Consider the following 18057-nt stretch of genomic DNA (forward strand, 5'->3'; position numbering starts at 1 on the left):
TTTTACTAAAATTGTAATGCAGAATACCTGGATGACAAGCGAAGATGAGTTCTGTCTCTAGATGTTGTGTTAGCTACTGAAGATGATTCAGTATCTCTTTCACAAGCCAGGAATGGCAAGGTTCAAGGTATTTACTTTACATCAAGGCAATTTCAGTGTTCTGAATTTCCTGATATACAAATGTTCTGCAGGAATGCAGGTGACCTCTGCTAACTGCACATACAGAAACGGTTAGAAAAGGCTCCCTAAGCCCATAGGAGAGCAGTTTACAATGTTCTGTGCTTAGTTCTGCTGTGAGTGCTAAAGCTCTAAGGATGATTTTAAAAGTTTAGTATCAATCACAATTAGCAGCAATTTGTAATTATTTTTATGGAAAGTTTCTATGGCAAACTTATCTTAGCTTCTCCACAGCTGCACATGATTTGACGAACTAATTCCATTTCATCCAGTCTTTCATTTCTTTGTTAAGAATTTCAGTTTCTTTATCTGCTTTCTCAGTGCCTCCTGGCATGTGAAAAAGCAAAGAACAGAGAAGAGGCCATTTGGAAGCAGTGTTAGTAATCAAAGCTGTCATACGGTGATGGTCCATCACATTGCTTCCTGTGGCTTCCTTTAGGTGCCTGCTTAACCAGGAGATAGTTTTGATTTAATCTCTTATACTGACTGTTCAGAGCTGACTTCAGTTCCAGTACCTGCACAGAATCTTTCTGAATCCTCAGAGTACCAAGCCTGTGAGACTCAAAAAGAGAGAAGGGAATCGAATTAAATTGCTCCAATACAAAAAAAAAAACCATACAAACAAATAAATAAAATTCTACTGAAACATCATGATAGCTTTGTCTCGGTAAGCCTCCTAACAGCCTTTTCATACTGAGTGTTGCCTTCCTATCTCACTCATCCCATTATTTTCAGTATTAGAATTAAAGAATTTTATACTCAGAGCAGTCTCAGTTTGTGTAGGTGTAGGTAATTGCACCTCTAAATCCAGACAAGAGTCAGTTCAACAGTTAGAGAACAGAAAAAGCTATGTTTCCATTATCATGATGATCATTCAGTTCATCTAAGATTCAAGCAATGAAAATAGACAAAAACATATAGGTTGTTCAATCCTTATACCTAAAAAGAATTGAAAGGTATTTAATCTAAAATGCATCTGGAGTTCTTTCCTGACATTTTTTTTTTTTTTTTTTTTTTGCTTTGATTTGGCTCTCAGGAGGGTGGAAGGAGTACTATGCACAGGAACTTGAGCAGAATCATTACCTTAGTCATACAAACTAATCACAGTGAAGCAGTACTGTAGGATGATATATCACCGTGGAAAAGTTGATATGGGATTGACAGTTAAAACACAAAAATTTCAGAGTATAATCAATACCAAATAACATCACTTTTATGAAAACAGTCTTTCTGCCTTCATTCTTTGATTAGAATCCACTTGAAAGGATCCAGATGCAGAGAAACACTTAAACAGTCAGTGCTATTAATCTTCATCAGAGAAATAAGGGATTATAGCTGGTAGTCTCAATGAACAGAGACCCCAAAGAGATAAATGAGAATTAAATAAAAGTTAAGTGAAAATTAGGTAGTTCAGTGCCTTATAAAAAGAAAGATCTAGACAAGAGAGAGGATAAACAACCTGACAGCTGAAAAAGGACAATGATGTGACAAAAAGGTCTAATATATAACAATTTTGAGACTAAAATACTAATTTTTTGGAGTTATACCCTTAAGAAATCTTCATACAATTAGAAAGTTTTGAGAAAAAAAGCTTTCTGCTAATGCTCCTTAGATTGATATTTGGTTGCCTGCAAGTCCAAACCAGGAAAACTAGAAAATGCATCCTAATAGCTAGTGCTGGTCTTTAAGCTCAATACTTCGTGTCTTCTCTGCCATATAAATGGAGAGGGAGGGGATGTTTTTTGTTGTTGTTTTTATTTTTAAAAAAAGAACTGTTTTTCTTTGCTTTTATGTATTCTTTTTTGCTTTCCTTCGGTCTTGTCATTTTCACCAAAATAACCACAATTCATTCAGTGTCTCAGGAATTCACTTTTTTAAGATCTCTAATCATTCCCACCATTCTTCCTTGGGTTCTTTCCAGCTGGCGCACATTATCACTGCTGCAATCTCTTCAGTACTCAGAGAAAGTATTATTTCCCATTGTTCTGGGGCTAGGTTTTTGAAGAAAATTGCACTTTTGGCATTAAAGTTTTACGATCTCACACGTTTTAATCTCATCAAATTTACTTTTGTTGATACGTATGTTCAGGTATTGCTTCAAGGAGCCATGAGCTGACTCTGCTTGGAGAGGGAGCCTGGGTCAGGTGGCCCTAACAACCCGTTCCTGACCTGGGTTGTTGTAGGCTTTGGGATTCTTGCCAGCATATTGTCATCACAGTGCACTTGCATGGGGAGAAGGAGAGACTGCACAAGTCCGTGGAAGATAATTTTTTTGAGAACTGCAAACATGCAGAAACCATGTTTAGCTTATCTAAACTCACAGCAGTTACAAACTAGGAGGTTATCAGGAAGAAGTACCGTTCATACACACATGTCTAGCTCTGAGCAGCAAATGGCTGGCCAGCACTGTAGATGGGGTACATGACAAATTTAGTTTGTTCTGGTATTTGTTACCAAAAATAGGTAAAATAAACTTAGTATAGCAACTTCCCTGCCACATTCATATCTACTAATGTAAGGAGATAAGAATAACTCCTGTTGTGTGCCCCCAACAATGATCTGAAGTGGAGAAACGAAGCACAGAACATTTATATTGTCCAGCATTTTATTCTGTAATACAATAGACTTCAGGCTCCTCATTCTGTCTCATGATATTGTTAAAATGACATCATCCCAAAAGAGACAGGTAGTGGGATTCCTAACATTTATTTTATTTTATTTTATTTTATTTTGTGCATGCATTATGGATAAATTAAACATTGTTTTATAAATTTACAAAGAGAGAATCTGTACAAGAGCTTTTTCCATTGATTTTCAAACTCCCAAACAGCTAAGGAAAGATCTTTCAGTAGTCTTACGAAGTTTCAGTCTGGAATTAACCATTACTAAATACTTCTTGTTTTGTGTTTAAGCCACTTTTTTTTTCCAACACTTTGAAGATTATTCTGTTCATGACAAGATATTCATCTCACTATACAGGTGTAAACTTGAAGAGAACCTCCAGAAGACAAAAGGGTTCTTTTTAATTGTTGTTGGTTTAGCTGACATGTGAATACCCTTTCTTCTCCTGCTCCTCTCTTAGATTTTGCTGGACTTTGCTCCATACAGCTGGGAAGAATTTCTTCTGGGTAGCTTTTAATCCACTAATGTTAGTTAAAATATAATCCTGTACTTAACATCATGGCATCCAGGCAGTGATTTTGTTTGAATATGTGTGAGTAACTTCTCTGAATGTGAATTCTCAAAGCAATAGTTAAGACAGTTTTGGTTGCAGCCTCTGTGTGGAGCACGCATTCAGAGCTGTTCACAGTGCAGTCTACTCATGTAATTATGGCTTCTGTGCTTCTCCTGCACTGCATCATCTTGTTTTTAAGACTACACCTGTTTGTTGAGGGTGTAATTTCCCACATTGCATCTTTTCTAGTATAGGCTTGCCAGTTAAAAAACTAGGTCCAATCTTCTATAGCTGACATTACAAATCTACTTCAAGGTGTACGGAGACCTGTACAGCTTTTAATCAGTACCAAAAAGTCTTTTTATTTCTCAGCCTTTCCCTTTAAACTTTGTTTTTGAGCAAGGAAAACTCCAGCAAGACTGCATTACTGCTTCTGTGACACTGATCATTGCAAGCACATTGTAGAATAAATTTTAATTCGAGAGCACAATAGCTTATACACTGGACAAACTGATGTTTTAGTATCTGATTCATATGTTTGCAAAAACATTTTCAATGACTGCTGTAGGCATTACATTCTTCTAGGCAGAAACTTGAGGTTTCCATTTTCTATCATTCTTGAGCTGCTTGCTTGGTAAATTTAGTCTGTTCTGGTTTTTTTTTTTTTATGTGTTTGTTTGTTTGTTTGTTTTTCAGGCCCTAAGAATGAAGGGTTTAAACAAACGGCCCCTTCCCCAGCAGCAGCCTCCCCACCTGCACCACCTCCTCCACCAGCCTCTCATCCATCCCTGCACACCCCTGCAGCTCCCAGCCTGCCACCCAGAAATGTCAAGCCCAGCTCTGAAACAATGTAAGTGAGCTTAACATCAGAGGGCTTTCATCTTCTCTCCTATTTCTGCCTGTTTGTTCATGTAGTAGCAGCTGAAGACGGTTTTCCAGTTTTCTGGGCGTTTTGCTCCTTTTTCCCTGCCCTGTATGGAAAAGTTTTGTTAGTTTGGATTCTCTATGCATTTAGTTGTTTCCCCAGGTAGCGTTATCTGTAAGAATGCTTTCTCTGCCCCTTGGTAAGGGGGTAGGAGAGGGAGCAGACAGACACCCTGCTGGCTTTTGTACTGCAAAGAGGTACATTTCGTATGCTTCCACAAAGTCAGCTGAGTCAATAACGCAAACCTTCCCGTGCCTTTTTCCGGAGGGAAGGAGTCAGAGGGTCAGTCTGTCTTAGCTGACACCCCGCCGTGCGAGCGCGAGGAACCGAGCTCAGCGGTGGGGGTGAAACCGCACGACGGAGAGCAGCCTGGCCGCCCGCGATAATATTAGAAACCTCCGCTACGCCTCGGTCTTACTTCGCCCTTCTTCGAAAAGCCGCCAGCTAATCGGGAAACCTGCAGCGGCGAAGGGGAGAGAGCACTTCTTTACGGCGTGCAAACTGACCGGAAACAAGCCGAGGATAATATCGAGCTCTCCTCCTGCCAGCAGCTGGTTTCAAAGAGCAGACGGGGAGATACGTGGGGAGTCGGGAGCGCCCGGCAGCGCCCTGGGCTCAGCTGCATCCGGGAGCCGCGCTGCGTCCCCCCCCTGGCGGCGGCGGCCCCGGGTCGGTGTTTGTTAGGGGTTCTCCGGTTCTCCCCTCCTCGCTCCCCTGATGCCTCTCTGAGGAATGAACGCTCGGGTTGATAGTCCTCACTCGACTATTATAAAGTGTTCAAAAGTTAGAGATCTCTAATGTAATTGCCGGCTACATTTTCACTTTCTTACTTCTCTCGGTTTGGCAGCACTTTTGGATCCACCAGAGCCCTTATACCCGGCCTATCCTTACGCTGTGGTTTTTCCTGTCCCTTCTTTTCACTTGCCATACAAGTCAGGGAGCAATTTGTAGAGCTATATTTAACGTTCAGAACATCTGACATTCCGCTTGTGCGTTGTGTGAGAAGCCCTCATCTGCGAGCGTGATTAAGATGACCAACAGACACTCCATTGGGTCAGCCCATCTGCCTATTGTATTTCTCATACCACATCCATCTCCATGGTATCTGAGTGCCTTCAGCTCATTTTTTCCATTCATACTCTGGATCAAGGTATCTCTTGTGTGAGAAACCTAATCACAGGAAGATGAGCTTAGGGAATTGCATGAGTACTTAAGGAACGTATAAGGCTCAACAGAGTTCCCTGCCATTCTGTAAAATAATTGAAGAAAGCACCAGAAAAATAGTTACATGAAAATGCAATCATAAAATCATCTTTATAGCTGTCACATATTCCCTTTTTCTTATTTACAGAAATCCAGACACTGAAGAAAATTATGATGACGTTGAATTTCTTTTACAGGGTAGGATGGGTAAGTTTTAATTAATAACAGCTATATGAAGCTGTAAGTAAATTGTATTTATAAGAGAAGCAAAGGAATATTTATCTTAATGTGTTTCTGAGTGATTCATGTTACGATTATGCTGGTACTGCAGTTTTATGAGTGAAGAAGTTTTTCTCATATAGCTGTTTTACAATTAATATGACCTACTCTCAAGAACTGCTTTAAATATCTCTCTTCCATTCTTTTCCCCTACTCCTTCTGTTTTTATTTTGTTGTTCTGTTAAATGTACTGGGACTGCAAATTACCAGATTTGAAAATCTAAACCCAAATGAATGCTGTTCTTTCAGAGCTGAAGCTGTGTGCCCTGGTGAAACAGGCATTGTTTAATACTTGATTAAGAAAATAATAATATATTGATTGTGCTTTTAGTGTTTCTTTCTGATCTGCCTTCTGTAAGAGGCAGTGAGTGACTGTGTTGTACCAGGAGTAGCCAGAGAAGCAAGCAGATTGCAACAAAGAATTTCAGTCTGCCTTCTGATCTCTGCTCTGGATTCATCAGTCTGTGCCAGGCACAGTATGTGTCCTTTAGCATGATGGTCATCCATGCTGTACAGCAGTGTGGGTGCTGGAGCTGCATCTGAGCCCAAGCTCTTTGCTTACCTAGCTTACCTGTGCAGGGAGGAGGAAGTGGTGGATTCAGATTTCCTTCTCCTGCAGCCCAGGGCAGACACCGGCTTAACAGGAAAACCTTTTCACCCCCTATTCAGCTGCAGGGCTGGTGCAAGAAAGTTTTATGTGGTCTGCTCAGACTGATTTGTCTTTTTTTTAACATTGATTTTCTTGTGTAAGTAGACATTTTTGCATAAAGATTGCATAGGTAAGTATGTCAGTGTCAATGAAGAATCTTGAAAACAAATTTTTCACTTCTAAAAATGTGGTGAAATACGTTTTTTAGAAAACAGCGGATGAAGTAAAATGTTTATGGCAGGTCTACTTTACAAAGCAAAAGAAAAAATACCTTGGAAACCTCTGTTTTTTTCCACTCTCAGATCCTCACTGAAAGCAAGAGCCTGTATTTATTTCCAGTTAATACCACTTATATTTTAGTCTGTAAAGAATTAACGCTAGAGTGGATTGTTTTTGTACAACAAAAAATTAATATCCTGTTTTTTTTTTTGTTTGTTTGTTTGTTTGTTTTTGTTAAACAGGTCCTGGAAATAAAGATGGGGTAAGCGTTATTCTCCCTGATAAATTTATCCTTTTTAGTGCAAGCTACTTCCAATTAATTAGAAAATTAGTTGTAGAATGAATCCCGCCATACTGACATAAATTGTAGAAGTACTTATTATGAAGGACATAAATAAAACTATGTAAGCAGAGCAACCTGGAGTTAATTATCAAAGCTGGCTTGACACCAGCACTTGGTTTTTATTTTTTAACAAAAGAGTGTTTAACAAAAAAGAGTGTAAAAAAAACCTTCTATTTCTTCTGGCATTTAATCTTACTGGGCTTTCTGAGAAACAAAGGCCCTGTTTTATTTTGGTAGTGAATGACTTGCATCAATTAAGCACAGGTTTGTCTTGATGTATGCAAGTACCTAATCTGTCTTCCATTTTGATCCCAAGCATTCCAGACTGGGATGTTAGTTACTGCTATTACCATGGCACTTTCATCATGGCAGTGCAATAATCACTGCAGATAAAGGCTTTTCAGGACTAGCATTGTAATTAAAACATCCACTTTTGATGAAGCATTGTGCTACTGTTACTGTGATAGTAACAATTCAGGGCTTTATAACTGTGATATTACAAATACAAAGTAGGAGAAAAAAAAATAATGGGTCTGAACATGTAGTAACTAGACTTGAGAAGATCAGAATTTACATCTTTCTGTAAATGTTCTTATATAGTCCATATGAAGTTCATATCAGGTGCATTTTCTTCTTTCCAGATGTATCTGGAAATAAGCCACTGAAAATGATTTTTGTCTTACAGGACCAAGGAAGTGATGGAGAGATGTACGAGGATATAAATGACATCAGGTATTAATTTAAAACCCTGTAGCTTATTGTATCTTTATTAGAAAAAGCTTCCTACAAAAGGTGCTTCATCTGGCACAATAGTGTGATTCCAGTGCAATAGCTGCCAAGCATTATTGGATTCATTCATCTCACTTAGAGAAAGTCAGATTGTTCACAGTTTTTTTCCAACTTATATCTTCTACGCTCTGGGGTGCAAGAAAATTCTTTAATAAAACCACATGCTTACTGTGAGCTAGGTAACAGAAAAGTCTGATTTCTGATCTAATGTACGAATCACTATTTCAAATTACAGCTTAGGAGCAAAAGTAAGGTCAGTCCCCTCAGTATTATGGTTCCAAGGAGATCCTTTTGTTTTGGCTGTTCTTGCTTTTTATATAAACCTACATAAATGAATTTGTATGAGTGGCTGGATTTAAAGCTCTCATGGCCAAAGACTCCTGGCATTTCTGTAGAGCTGAAATCAGAGCTCTGCTCAGCCTTTAGCTCTTCATTTTGAGGAGTGTCTTATCACACTAATGGCTAAATATATGGGATTCATTATATGCCAGAATGTAAAGAAACATTCTAATTCCTTTGGAATAAATGAGATTCTAAAGTTCCTACACCAAAATATTGTTTCAGAAGTATAATGACTTTCAGCAGTAATTTATTGTTGGATTCTCTTTGAAGATAGATAATTTTAAAGCAGTATAGCCAAAAGAACTACTCCTCATTCAGTCAGTATTTTTACTGAGCCTCACTCAATTGGTTCTGTAGGGTCTTCTGAGCATAGCTCTTCCAGCCAATCTTTTGGCAGCAACCTGCAAAGCTGTAACTATAGTCCTACTTACATCCCCACATCTTAGTACTATCTAGCATGCAAGGCATCACAGCAATGAACCCTGGTGTATTAGGCATGCTTACAATGCAGTGCATTTTATGTAGACCATCTTTCAATTAAGTTTAAAATAGCATTACACTGACAGTTCAGGCTTCAGTTTGGGTTTTGTGAACCACTGATAGCCTGGATATGTATTTGGCATCTATGTTGCTGCCAGTTTCCAAGCCTCCTTACCAAAATGTTTGGACGTGCACATGCAGAGCTGGCCTTCCCTTCTGCTATATTGTCCTCTTGAAAACAGCTGCTTTAAATTATATATGTGGTATAAGAGAGAGGGCTGTTTCTTCAAACTTTTGCAACCACATTTGGGTTTAGAATTTGCATCTTTGGTTTCTCTGGGAGAAGTAGTCTTCTGTCACATGTAGCTGTTTTTTGACATTGGGTAAGAAACCTCTATTGAGATTTGCATTGCTGTTAATTCTAGAACATCAAGGGAAAAAGAGAAGAAGTCGGAAAAAGAAGAAAAGAAAAGACTGGACCAAGAAAAGAAAGAACAAAAGGAAAAAGAAAAGAAAGAGCAGGAAATAAGGAAGAAGTTCAAAGTAAGCACATTGTTTTGTAAACTGGGCAAAGACATCTAAGATTCATTAATTAGCATTGCTGAGTTCAAAATAGTTTGCAGACAGCTGAGATGTGTATTTGTTGTTCTAGGTAGGTCAAGCACCTCAATAAATCCTGAGTGCAATTTTCATCTACCCTATTATGTCTGGCATATGCCTGATTTCAGACTCTGTACTGAAGACAAAGATGTTTTTTTCAGTGTTTATGCTGTTTTCATTAAATTCCCTTATGTTCTATTTATGAAAAGAAAAAAGCCTTAAAAGCATTTCTCTTCACTTTTTAGTTTAAAATAACTTTCCTTCACTGAATAGCACCAAAAGCCCTTTATAAAAGTGAAACTGGGGACCATATACTTAATACTGTTTGCTTAACTCAAGCTAGATACAACCATATTGAACCTCTATGAGATTTCAGCACTAAATAGCATCACATTGCCCTTGTCTTCGTTGCCAGCTCAAAGGGACTTCCAGCCTAAATGACTTGGAAGGGATTATGATACATTTGTATGAGAGCTATAGTTACTGTCAGAGCCTAGGATCTGAGTTATGAGGTAGTTCTTTCTGCTTTCTGTCATCTTTATGGAGCTGGTAGTTAGCACGTTCCATCAGTTTACAAAATTGCCAATCATTTTCTTTTAATTGATGCTTATTTGTGATGTTCTCACTCTGTTGCTTTTGGTTTCATTGTACATAGTAGGTGGATTTATTTTTCTCCCTTCCTATTATGCACTGTACCCAGTAAAGCCATAGTGATCCTCCCACATCATGGCCTTGCACCAGTGATGAAAGACAGACATGAGCTGAAGAGCAAATATTAAAGGAAAATATTAAAGGAAAATATTAATAGTTAATAGTGGTTTAGCTGATGTTTGTCGGGGGTTAGCTGCAAATCTACTTCATACAGAAATAGATTTCCCTAAGATAGTCTATAGCTATTAACAGCCAAATCCTTCTGCAAGACTATTGATATGGTAAAGCCAAAGAAGTTAAAATCCAAACAAGTTTCCTCTCAACATACATAAAGAGACTTCTGAATTCTACCAAACTGGGTGATCGCCTCTTTGAGGTGCTGGTAGGATCACTTATAAAGCATAATTTTCTGCACATAACTTATGTGGAAAACTTTCTTAATCTTACTGGAGGTTTCTTCATATCAGTAGTTCTGCTGTAACTACGCGGAGCTGCCCGGTAGAATCAAATACAAATCTGTTCTGTGAGAAACAGCCCTTTCTTGATTTTAGTCTTCTATTACTGTGTTCTGCCACTCACTCAGATGTTTTATTTCTATGTAGCTGTCTTCTCTTTTAACACCCAGTTTTAACTGTAGTTCATAAGCTGGAAGTAGAGGTGATGTCTTTGTATTTGTCTATAGTACTTTAAATGTCAATGAAACAAATAGTCATCATGATAGTTATTTTATCTTTTATGTGAATGTTTGAGAAAGAACTGTATTTTTATACATCTGTGACTTCTTTTGTTGTTTTTTTTTCTCTGCAGTTAACAGGACCCATCCAAGTCCTTCATCAGGCACGGGCTTGTGTTGACAGCAAAGGAGGAAAGAATGAACTGACTGTCAAGCAGGGGGATCAAATTGAAATCATTCGTCTAACAGACAATCCAGAAGGAAAGTGGCTGGGCAGGATAAAAGGATGTTGTAAGTTCTGCTTCTTCACTGTACTTCTGAATGTTTTCACTTTAGGACAGGGAACGTATGTGCATGCAGCATTTCACCAAACAAGTCTTAACAAGGCTGTGTCACTGATCAACAAAGCAGTAATTACTACTATGAGCCCTGCTGTCTTTACCTGGTATGGAGGGCTCAGTACATAGCAGCAAGTTACTGTACAACATAATGTAGCATCAACAGACACTACAATGAGTTAGGAACTATTCTAGGCATACACTTGGATCTTCAAGGACCTGTTGAGAAGTAATTCAATATCATTCTTCAAACTAACATCAGAATTTGGCTCCGTGCAAGTAATGATGTTAGTTTTTTCAAATTGTTCTATAAGAAATAAAATGGATGTACCTAAATTAGAAGCAGAGAATTGAAGACCTTATTTTAAGTGTTTTTTTTCCTCACTGATTTCTCTTTTTTTTTTTTTTTGTCTGAAATATAAGATATTTTTCTACTTGTATCAACAAATTCAGTGGATCCATGACTATGATGAAGGACTGATTATCTGGCTCCTGAGGTGTAGCAAAGATATTAAAAGATGATCCACAAAACCAATGGAAATCATTAAAATCAATGAAAGTTATTAAAAGCACTGCTTTAAATTCTGAGGAGACTGAAATGACAGTTTCATTATGGGTTTGCACATGTACAACTGGACAATACCAACCGAGCACTTTGTAGTATTGGGCATTAGAAAACATTAAAGAAATATTTCCTACATGAGGATAGAATAAGAGAGCTGGGACGGTACATTCAGGAATATAATTAGTTCTCTTTAATGAAATTCCACGAGAGGAGGATGGCAATACAACCCCAGTGTGTCTACCAACCCAAAGCACAACCCATGCAAAAAAAGTGTTTCTCCTTCCTTATATCATGTTGGAACCTTTGTCACGGACTGTCCTTAGACATGCTAAAAGATTGCAGTGGACCCAGGGTCAACTGACAGGAGCTTGTACCAGCTCTCTTTTTGGAGCCTGCTAAAGAAATTCTTAGGCTGTAGTCAAGAAGCAAAGATGAAGTTAACTTGACACAAGCTGAGGAGGGCGGAGATGAGTCTGAGATTTGTACATATGTAGGCAGATAGAATGACACATTTCTCTGAATATTTTCAAAGATGATCCAATATAACGTAATCAGTGATTCTGTATCTTCTGTTAAAATGATCTTTTTACTGCAGGCTTTAAAACTCTGTAATTAACATGGTTTCATTTATTTAGATGGATACATTAAAACAACTGTAGTGGAAATTGATTATGATTCTTTAAAAACAAAGCAACAAGCTGTTGTGAAACAAGCAGAGACTGACCAAGAAGTATATGATGATGTTGGAGAGCAGGACAGTATTAGCAGGTATGTATAAGGAACCCATTAAAAGAAATCAGCCAGACTGAACAGAAGTTTCACAACTACCAAGTAGACTGTTTTCATAAAACAAAAACAATTATTTGTATCAAAAATGTGTGACCAGACTATTCACTTAGTACTTGAGAGAATAAGAATGGACTCAGTGGTTCAGTATCTATAAGCACTCATCCTCAGGAGTAATCCTTGCTGTCAAAAGAAAGAAAACATAAAACCTGCAGACTTTGCTATTTTCTCCCCTCCCTCTCATTCCTTGCTCTGTTTCTTGAAGTCATATACTGCCTTTTCTAACATGTAAGAATAAGACTCCAGAAGCAGTCACTGGGTTGGAGAACTTTTTATCACTCTCACTGCTCTCAAATGATTAGCCTTACTACCTATCTTCCTTTTCTTTCTTTCTTTCTTTTTCTTTTTTTTTTAAAAGAAAAGAAAAAAGAAGCCTCTTAAGTTCTCTGATACGGGTATGAGCTACTTTTTTAAACTTCTTGTTAAAAAAATAGAATTGCGAAACAGAACCTTGAATGATAATCTAGTTCCAACTTTTCTGTCATGAGCAAGGGCACCTTCCCCTAGATCAAATTCTACAATTAAACAGTCCCCATGCATTTGCAAATGCAGTGCTACATCACAGCCTCTGTACTTCAGTTTGCCGTGCTTTTAATGTCAAAGAGATCTGCATCTAGGAAATGGCCATCTCCAGCTGATACCAAATTTGCTGGCAAGGCAGTATATATATAATCTTGTGAAAGGAGCTGGAGCTGTCACATAACCCAAAATGAATGTAGTAACTCTGTTACCTGGATTTAATATGAGAGTCTGTTTCTGTCACATGAAGTAACAAACCAGTGCTCATTCTCCATCCTGTGCATAATCACATACACTGGAATTCAGATAAGAGGTCTGTGTATAAGCGTGGAGGATTTCAGTGTGTGGGACTACCATCATGCAACACTCAGTTGTTATATCTGGTTTTAGTGCTTCCCAGTACCTTAGCTTAGAGACTTTGCTAGATTAAAATGACCACAGCTGTCTAGCAGGGTCACAGATGATCCTCAGCTGCTAGAACTGCCTCATGAGCTCCAAAAGCAGCACTTTGAAGATCTGCCTTTGGGCTAGCATTCTTTAGGTAACTAATATGCTTTTGCATCTGATATTTTTGCAGGTTGCTCAATATCAATTTCCCTCAATGTGCATTGGTCTCATATCATAGTAATGGTAGTCAGAAGAGTTATTTGAGTTATTCTGGTGCTCAAAGTGTTAGGTACTTCCATCACAGAAGTTTCACTGGCCAATCCATTTGACTGTCAAGTATTACAATCAGCTACCTCAATGCTTCTTCAAATTCCTCAAATTCCTCAATTTCAAAAGCAGACAAGAATACTTACATTGTTGCATACTGAAATAATAGATAAATGAACCTGCACGGCTGAATGAATGGCTCATATTCATTAAATCCTTTAAGTTTATTTTGACATTTTTATCTTCTATAGTGATTAATAGCATTCTGTTCAGTTCATGAGCATGAATTGTTGGAATGTCTGAAGTGCATCAACATGTTTTTAAACCACTGTAAGAATGCCACACTAAAAAAAGCCTCTTTACCAAATAGCATTATCTCATTATCAGGAGTATTACTAATATTCCAAAATTAATAAATGACTAGGGCTACTGTATTTCAGTAGATCCTGGCACAAGAGTTTAAGAAAAATCTCACTTTGATGTATAATTTAAATAAGACTTTGACGTGGAATTAATCTGAGTAACTATGAGCCCATCAGGTTCTTTTCAGTTACTGTTAGAACATCATGCTGATACAGAATCCTTGAAATTCTAGAAACATGCAGTCAGAGGTTTAAAGCATCACCTATTAAAGCATAATTGAGCAACAAGTTTGTGGGCTTACTATTTAATCCCATGAAAATTGCCTCATAAGGTGTGAATCTAAAGGGTGTGGATACGCTCTCATGTGTTCAGTCAGGCTATAATTTCCATCCAGTTGAATTACATGACATCCCAAGATCTAATCCAACCCGAATTATCCTGTAATCATAAACTATATTTTGTTCTTCAGTTTAATGACATCAACAGCAATAAAAAATACTTTCTGAATAGATGATTAGTTAACAGCTCTAGACAATGGTTTGCATCTCATTGGAATTAAGTGAAAATGCCATAAATTTCCAATAGTATCAACTAATAACAATTAGATTTAAGTATACTGCAGATATGAAAATGTGCACCTATCTATACCTTCGAATTTGCTTAGATTTCTGCAAATGCCGTGTCCCTTTAAGTTTTATATTAACTGAAGAGGCCATTGATAACTCTTATTCCACTACGAATTATTGTGAATGATATTCTAAAACACTTTTCCATCTATTTTGTAATGAACTATTTCCAAGAATAAAAACAGAGCAAATTTTCCTAAATTCCTGTACCTAATTCTGCTAAAAGTTAATCTCCCCTCATCTAAGAGCTAATTCACTTGTGAATTAGATTACATACTTTCTTTAGCATTACTGAGAGGACACCTTCTTTTCGACTGTAAGAAGTCACTGCACGAAGGCAGACAGAAAAACAGAAGTGGCACATTTAGTTGCAGCCCCCACAGTACATACAAGCCTGTGCCTGAACTTTCAGCACAGAATTTGTAGCTCAGAGCCAGTAGTATAAACGAGTACCAAAGCCAAGAGGTTTAGAACTAAGAATAATTAAAGCAAGAGGTAATCATGATGTGTTATATTGTTTGCTTGTTTGCTTGCTTGTTCAAATAATCAGTATTTTCTCTAAAACATCTGTTGTTTTTGTTTTTCCAGTCAGAGTGGTAGTCGAAATGGAGCTGGAAGTAAGTTTCTTTGTGTGCTTTTGGGGGAAGTTGTTTCTGTATACTGCTTAACTTCAGATCCAGGCCTCTGCAGATTCCAAATAATGCAGTAGTTACCCACCATCATGCCATGCATTAGCTAACAAACAACAAACAAGAACTGTAGTGGCCAAATTCACTTTCTTAGAAACCTGTGTAAGTTACTTGGATGAAAATGAATTTGTCTTCACATACTGTGAATTGGAAGCATGCTAGATTACAGACAATTAAGGTATTTTTATGAAAAGGTAAATGACCTTGCAAAACAGGAAAGATGTAACTGGAAAACATTATTATGTAAAACAAATTAATTTGAGCTTAAGATTTTGTAGCAGATAAATCCATTTCTGAAACAGCCTGTGATATTACCAATTAAAGTGGAATTTTGATGGCAAATTTAAGGGGTATCAGCTCTGGCAGTACCCTGGAGTCCTAACTGTTAAATCTGCAGTAGTTCCACACTGTCAAAAACACACATTCAAATCATTCTCCTCTTTGGTAACACATGTATTTATGTAGCATTCTCTGTTGATCACAAGAGCACAGCTCATCTTCTCAGCTTAGAGTTTAGATACTAGTCATAGGAGAAGCATCCCCTGGCAGTCCTGAATGAAGCTGCTGCCAGATAAGTACAGATTTCACTAGGAGCTCTGACCAGTGGTTGGAACTGGGTATGGAAACCGTGCTAGCCCTGCACTGAGGGAGGTGGGGCTGAGAGGTCAGAGCTGTGGCCAAAATGTGGAGCTTGCATTGCACTCGCCTGTAACTCCTGTGGATGAACACAGGGTGTCATCTGCTTGAAGTGCTGGTCTGACATCTTCAATCATCACAAACAGAAACACAAAAAAAAGTCATCATTCAAATGGGATAAAACCAACTGCTGAGAATTTCATCAAATATAGTGTAAATTCATTTGTTTTCTCTATTCATGCTCTGACTAGTGGCAATGTCATCATGTTTATGTGCTGTGGATGATGTGCCTGATTGGGATACGTCTCAACTTCTATTTTAATAATTAGGCTCTGCAGGTTTACAGAAAAACTCAATTTATAAGGATATTGCACAGACTTTGCACAGAAATCTGACACACTGAGGCCAGTAATTAGTACCATGTTCAGAAGCCTTAACTATAAATACATTAACTTTCTGATCTCTTAAAGAGATGTTCCCACCTCCTCCTTCCGATCAAGAAATTTACGATGGAGTTGATGACACAGATGCTGTTTCTAGGTATGTTTTCCCATCATTTAAATATTTGTGTTTAAATTTTGGTTTTTATTTTCTTAAAATTTGACATAGTAATTAGCAACAGTTGGGCTTTCCAGTAAGTGAGTATACATCAGGTGATACAGGAATCTTAAAAATAAAAAGTTCGTTGGTCTTTAGGAGAAGTTTCATTTTGTAACTAATTTTAGTATGTCACAAAAGAAGCTGCAATCTTGAAAATCACCAAATAGACCAAATAACTCTGAAATGAAAACAACATAAAAAAGAGCTACCTTGCTACATAATAGCACCACGTCAGAAATCAGGTCGATGAATATCTACAACTATAAATGTATCTCTATGGAAGACCTAATGCTCTTCAGCATTTTAAATAGTTAACTGTCTTCATTTTGTTTGGTATATACAGTGTAGACATTAATGAGAACTATGTGCATCAATGAAAAACTTAAACTGGAGCTATTGAAAGGAATGTTACATTTTACATTGTGATAATTGCATGCATACTCCAAAGGTCTGTATCACAGGATGAAGATAAGAATGATATCTGGTCCTGGGGAATCTTGAAGAAGCTAAAGGTCAAAGATGACAAAAAGAAAAGTGTACGAGAAAAAACAGCCAAAGTCAATGGGGCAGAAGATAATGGAGATTTGTTGTAAGAGTCTGCTAGGAAATCACAGCACACATTAACTAATGCTAATAAAGCATTGATCACATGCTACTAACATGTTCTCATTGCAGCCTAATGAATCATGCACCAAATTGCAAATCAGGACAATATTTTTCTGTAAAAAACATTGATCTCTTTTCTTCTCATCTTCACAGTGCAATTAGTATGCTTACACACTGTATTTGCTGCATGAGCCTAATAACTAAAATGTAACAAAAATATATATACTTTAAAAAAAAATGCTCAAATCATCTCTTCCACTCTGGTGGTGACAGATTCTTCTGTTCTCTATTTAAATGTATATTGTTCACCAGTACAATACAGTTGACATGAACTGGTAAATCTAGTTCTGCCAATCCAGATTTTAGGAATACTGTATCATGGAGAAAAATGCAAAAATTATCTTCTCCCCAGCTTGCTTAGTGGTTAAGACAGCAAATACTGTTTTTACTATCATCTTTTCTTATTCACTTCTAAACTAGTTTTCAGTGATAAAAAACATTTGGTCCTCAACAATTGATAATGTCAGCAGGTCTTAAAAATGCCTGGACATTACTTGGAGCCCTTCTGTTGTACGTGTTGTAATGATGTGAAAGGCTATTAACGTGATATAAATATATAATGGCTGTGTTTTTTCTTATTTTTTTTTTCTTATTTTTTTTTTTTTTCCAGCAGGTCTCCTTCAACAAAGCAGTTTGGAAAAGGTATTTAGTAGTCTATTGTTTTGTCCCCATATTGATTACTGATTTTTTTTTCCTATGTATATATTACTCTGTATCATCCTAGTCACAAAAACACACCCAAGGAAGGAAACAGGACTTCCCATTACTTACCGAGTTCTAGCAAATGAATTTCAAATGTTGTGTCTGATTTGGCTACAGATGAGGAAGTACAGTGCAAGCTTCCCAGAAAACAATTTAATGTATTTTTAAAGTATGCTTCTCTTGGAACCAATTATTCTTTTCATTTAACGTTAAGTGTGAACCGATACACTTGAAAAGAAACTCTTAATGCGAGACTTCAAAAGCATAGAGAGATGCTTGCTGTTATTTTTATCACTTTCAGTGTTGTTGTAAGAAAACATAAATATCACCTCAGCCATGAAATAAAGA

General features: G+C 37.4%; 1 protein-coding gene across 9 annotated transcripts in view; it reads left to right on the plus strand.

Moving 5' to 3' along the window:
- FYB1 (FYN binding protein 1) overlaps positions 1-18057 on the plus strand; it is a 60649-nt gene that overhangs the window by 33320 nt on the left and 9272 nt on the right. For 5 of the 9 annotated variants that reach the window (XM_090130560.1, XM_090130561.1, XM_090130566.1 and 2 more), the window contains 11 exons: positions 4049-4202; positions 5629-5687; positions 6870-6889; positions 7656-7702; positions 9007-9124; positions 10640-10796; positions 12044-12176; positions 15005-15033; positions 16212-16281; positions 16790-16930; positions 17618-17649. In XM_090130560.1, the coding sequence (XP_089986686.1) occupies positions 4049-4202; positions 5629-5687; positions 6870-6889; positions 7656-7702; positions 9007-9124; positions 10640-10796; positions 12044-12176; positions 15005-15033; positions 16212-16281; positions 16790-16930; positions 17618-17649 (960 nt within the window). The remainder of the gene's footprint in view (positions 1-4048; positions 4203-5628; positions 5688-6869; positions 6890-7655; positions 7703-9006; positions 9125-10639; positions 10797-12043; positions 12177-15004; positions 15034-16211; positions 16282-16789; positions 16931-17617; positions 17650-18057) is intronic. The other 4 variants (XM_090130562.1, XM_090130565.1, XM_090130563.1 and 1 more) reach the window with 3 other exon arrangements.

Source organism: Phasianus colchicus, chromosome Z, assembly GCF_987193195.1.
Source record: "Phasianus colchicus chromosome Z, bPhaCol1.hap1.1, whole genome shotgun sequence".
NCBI classification, from domain to species: domain Eukaryota; kingdom Metazoa; phylum Chordata; class Aves; order Galliformes; family Phasianidae; genus Phasianus; species Phasianus colchicus.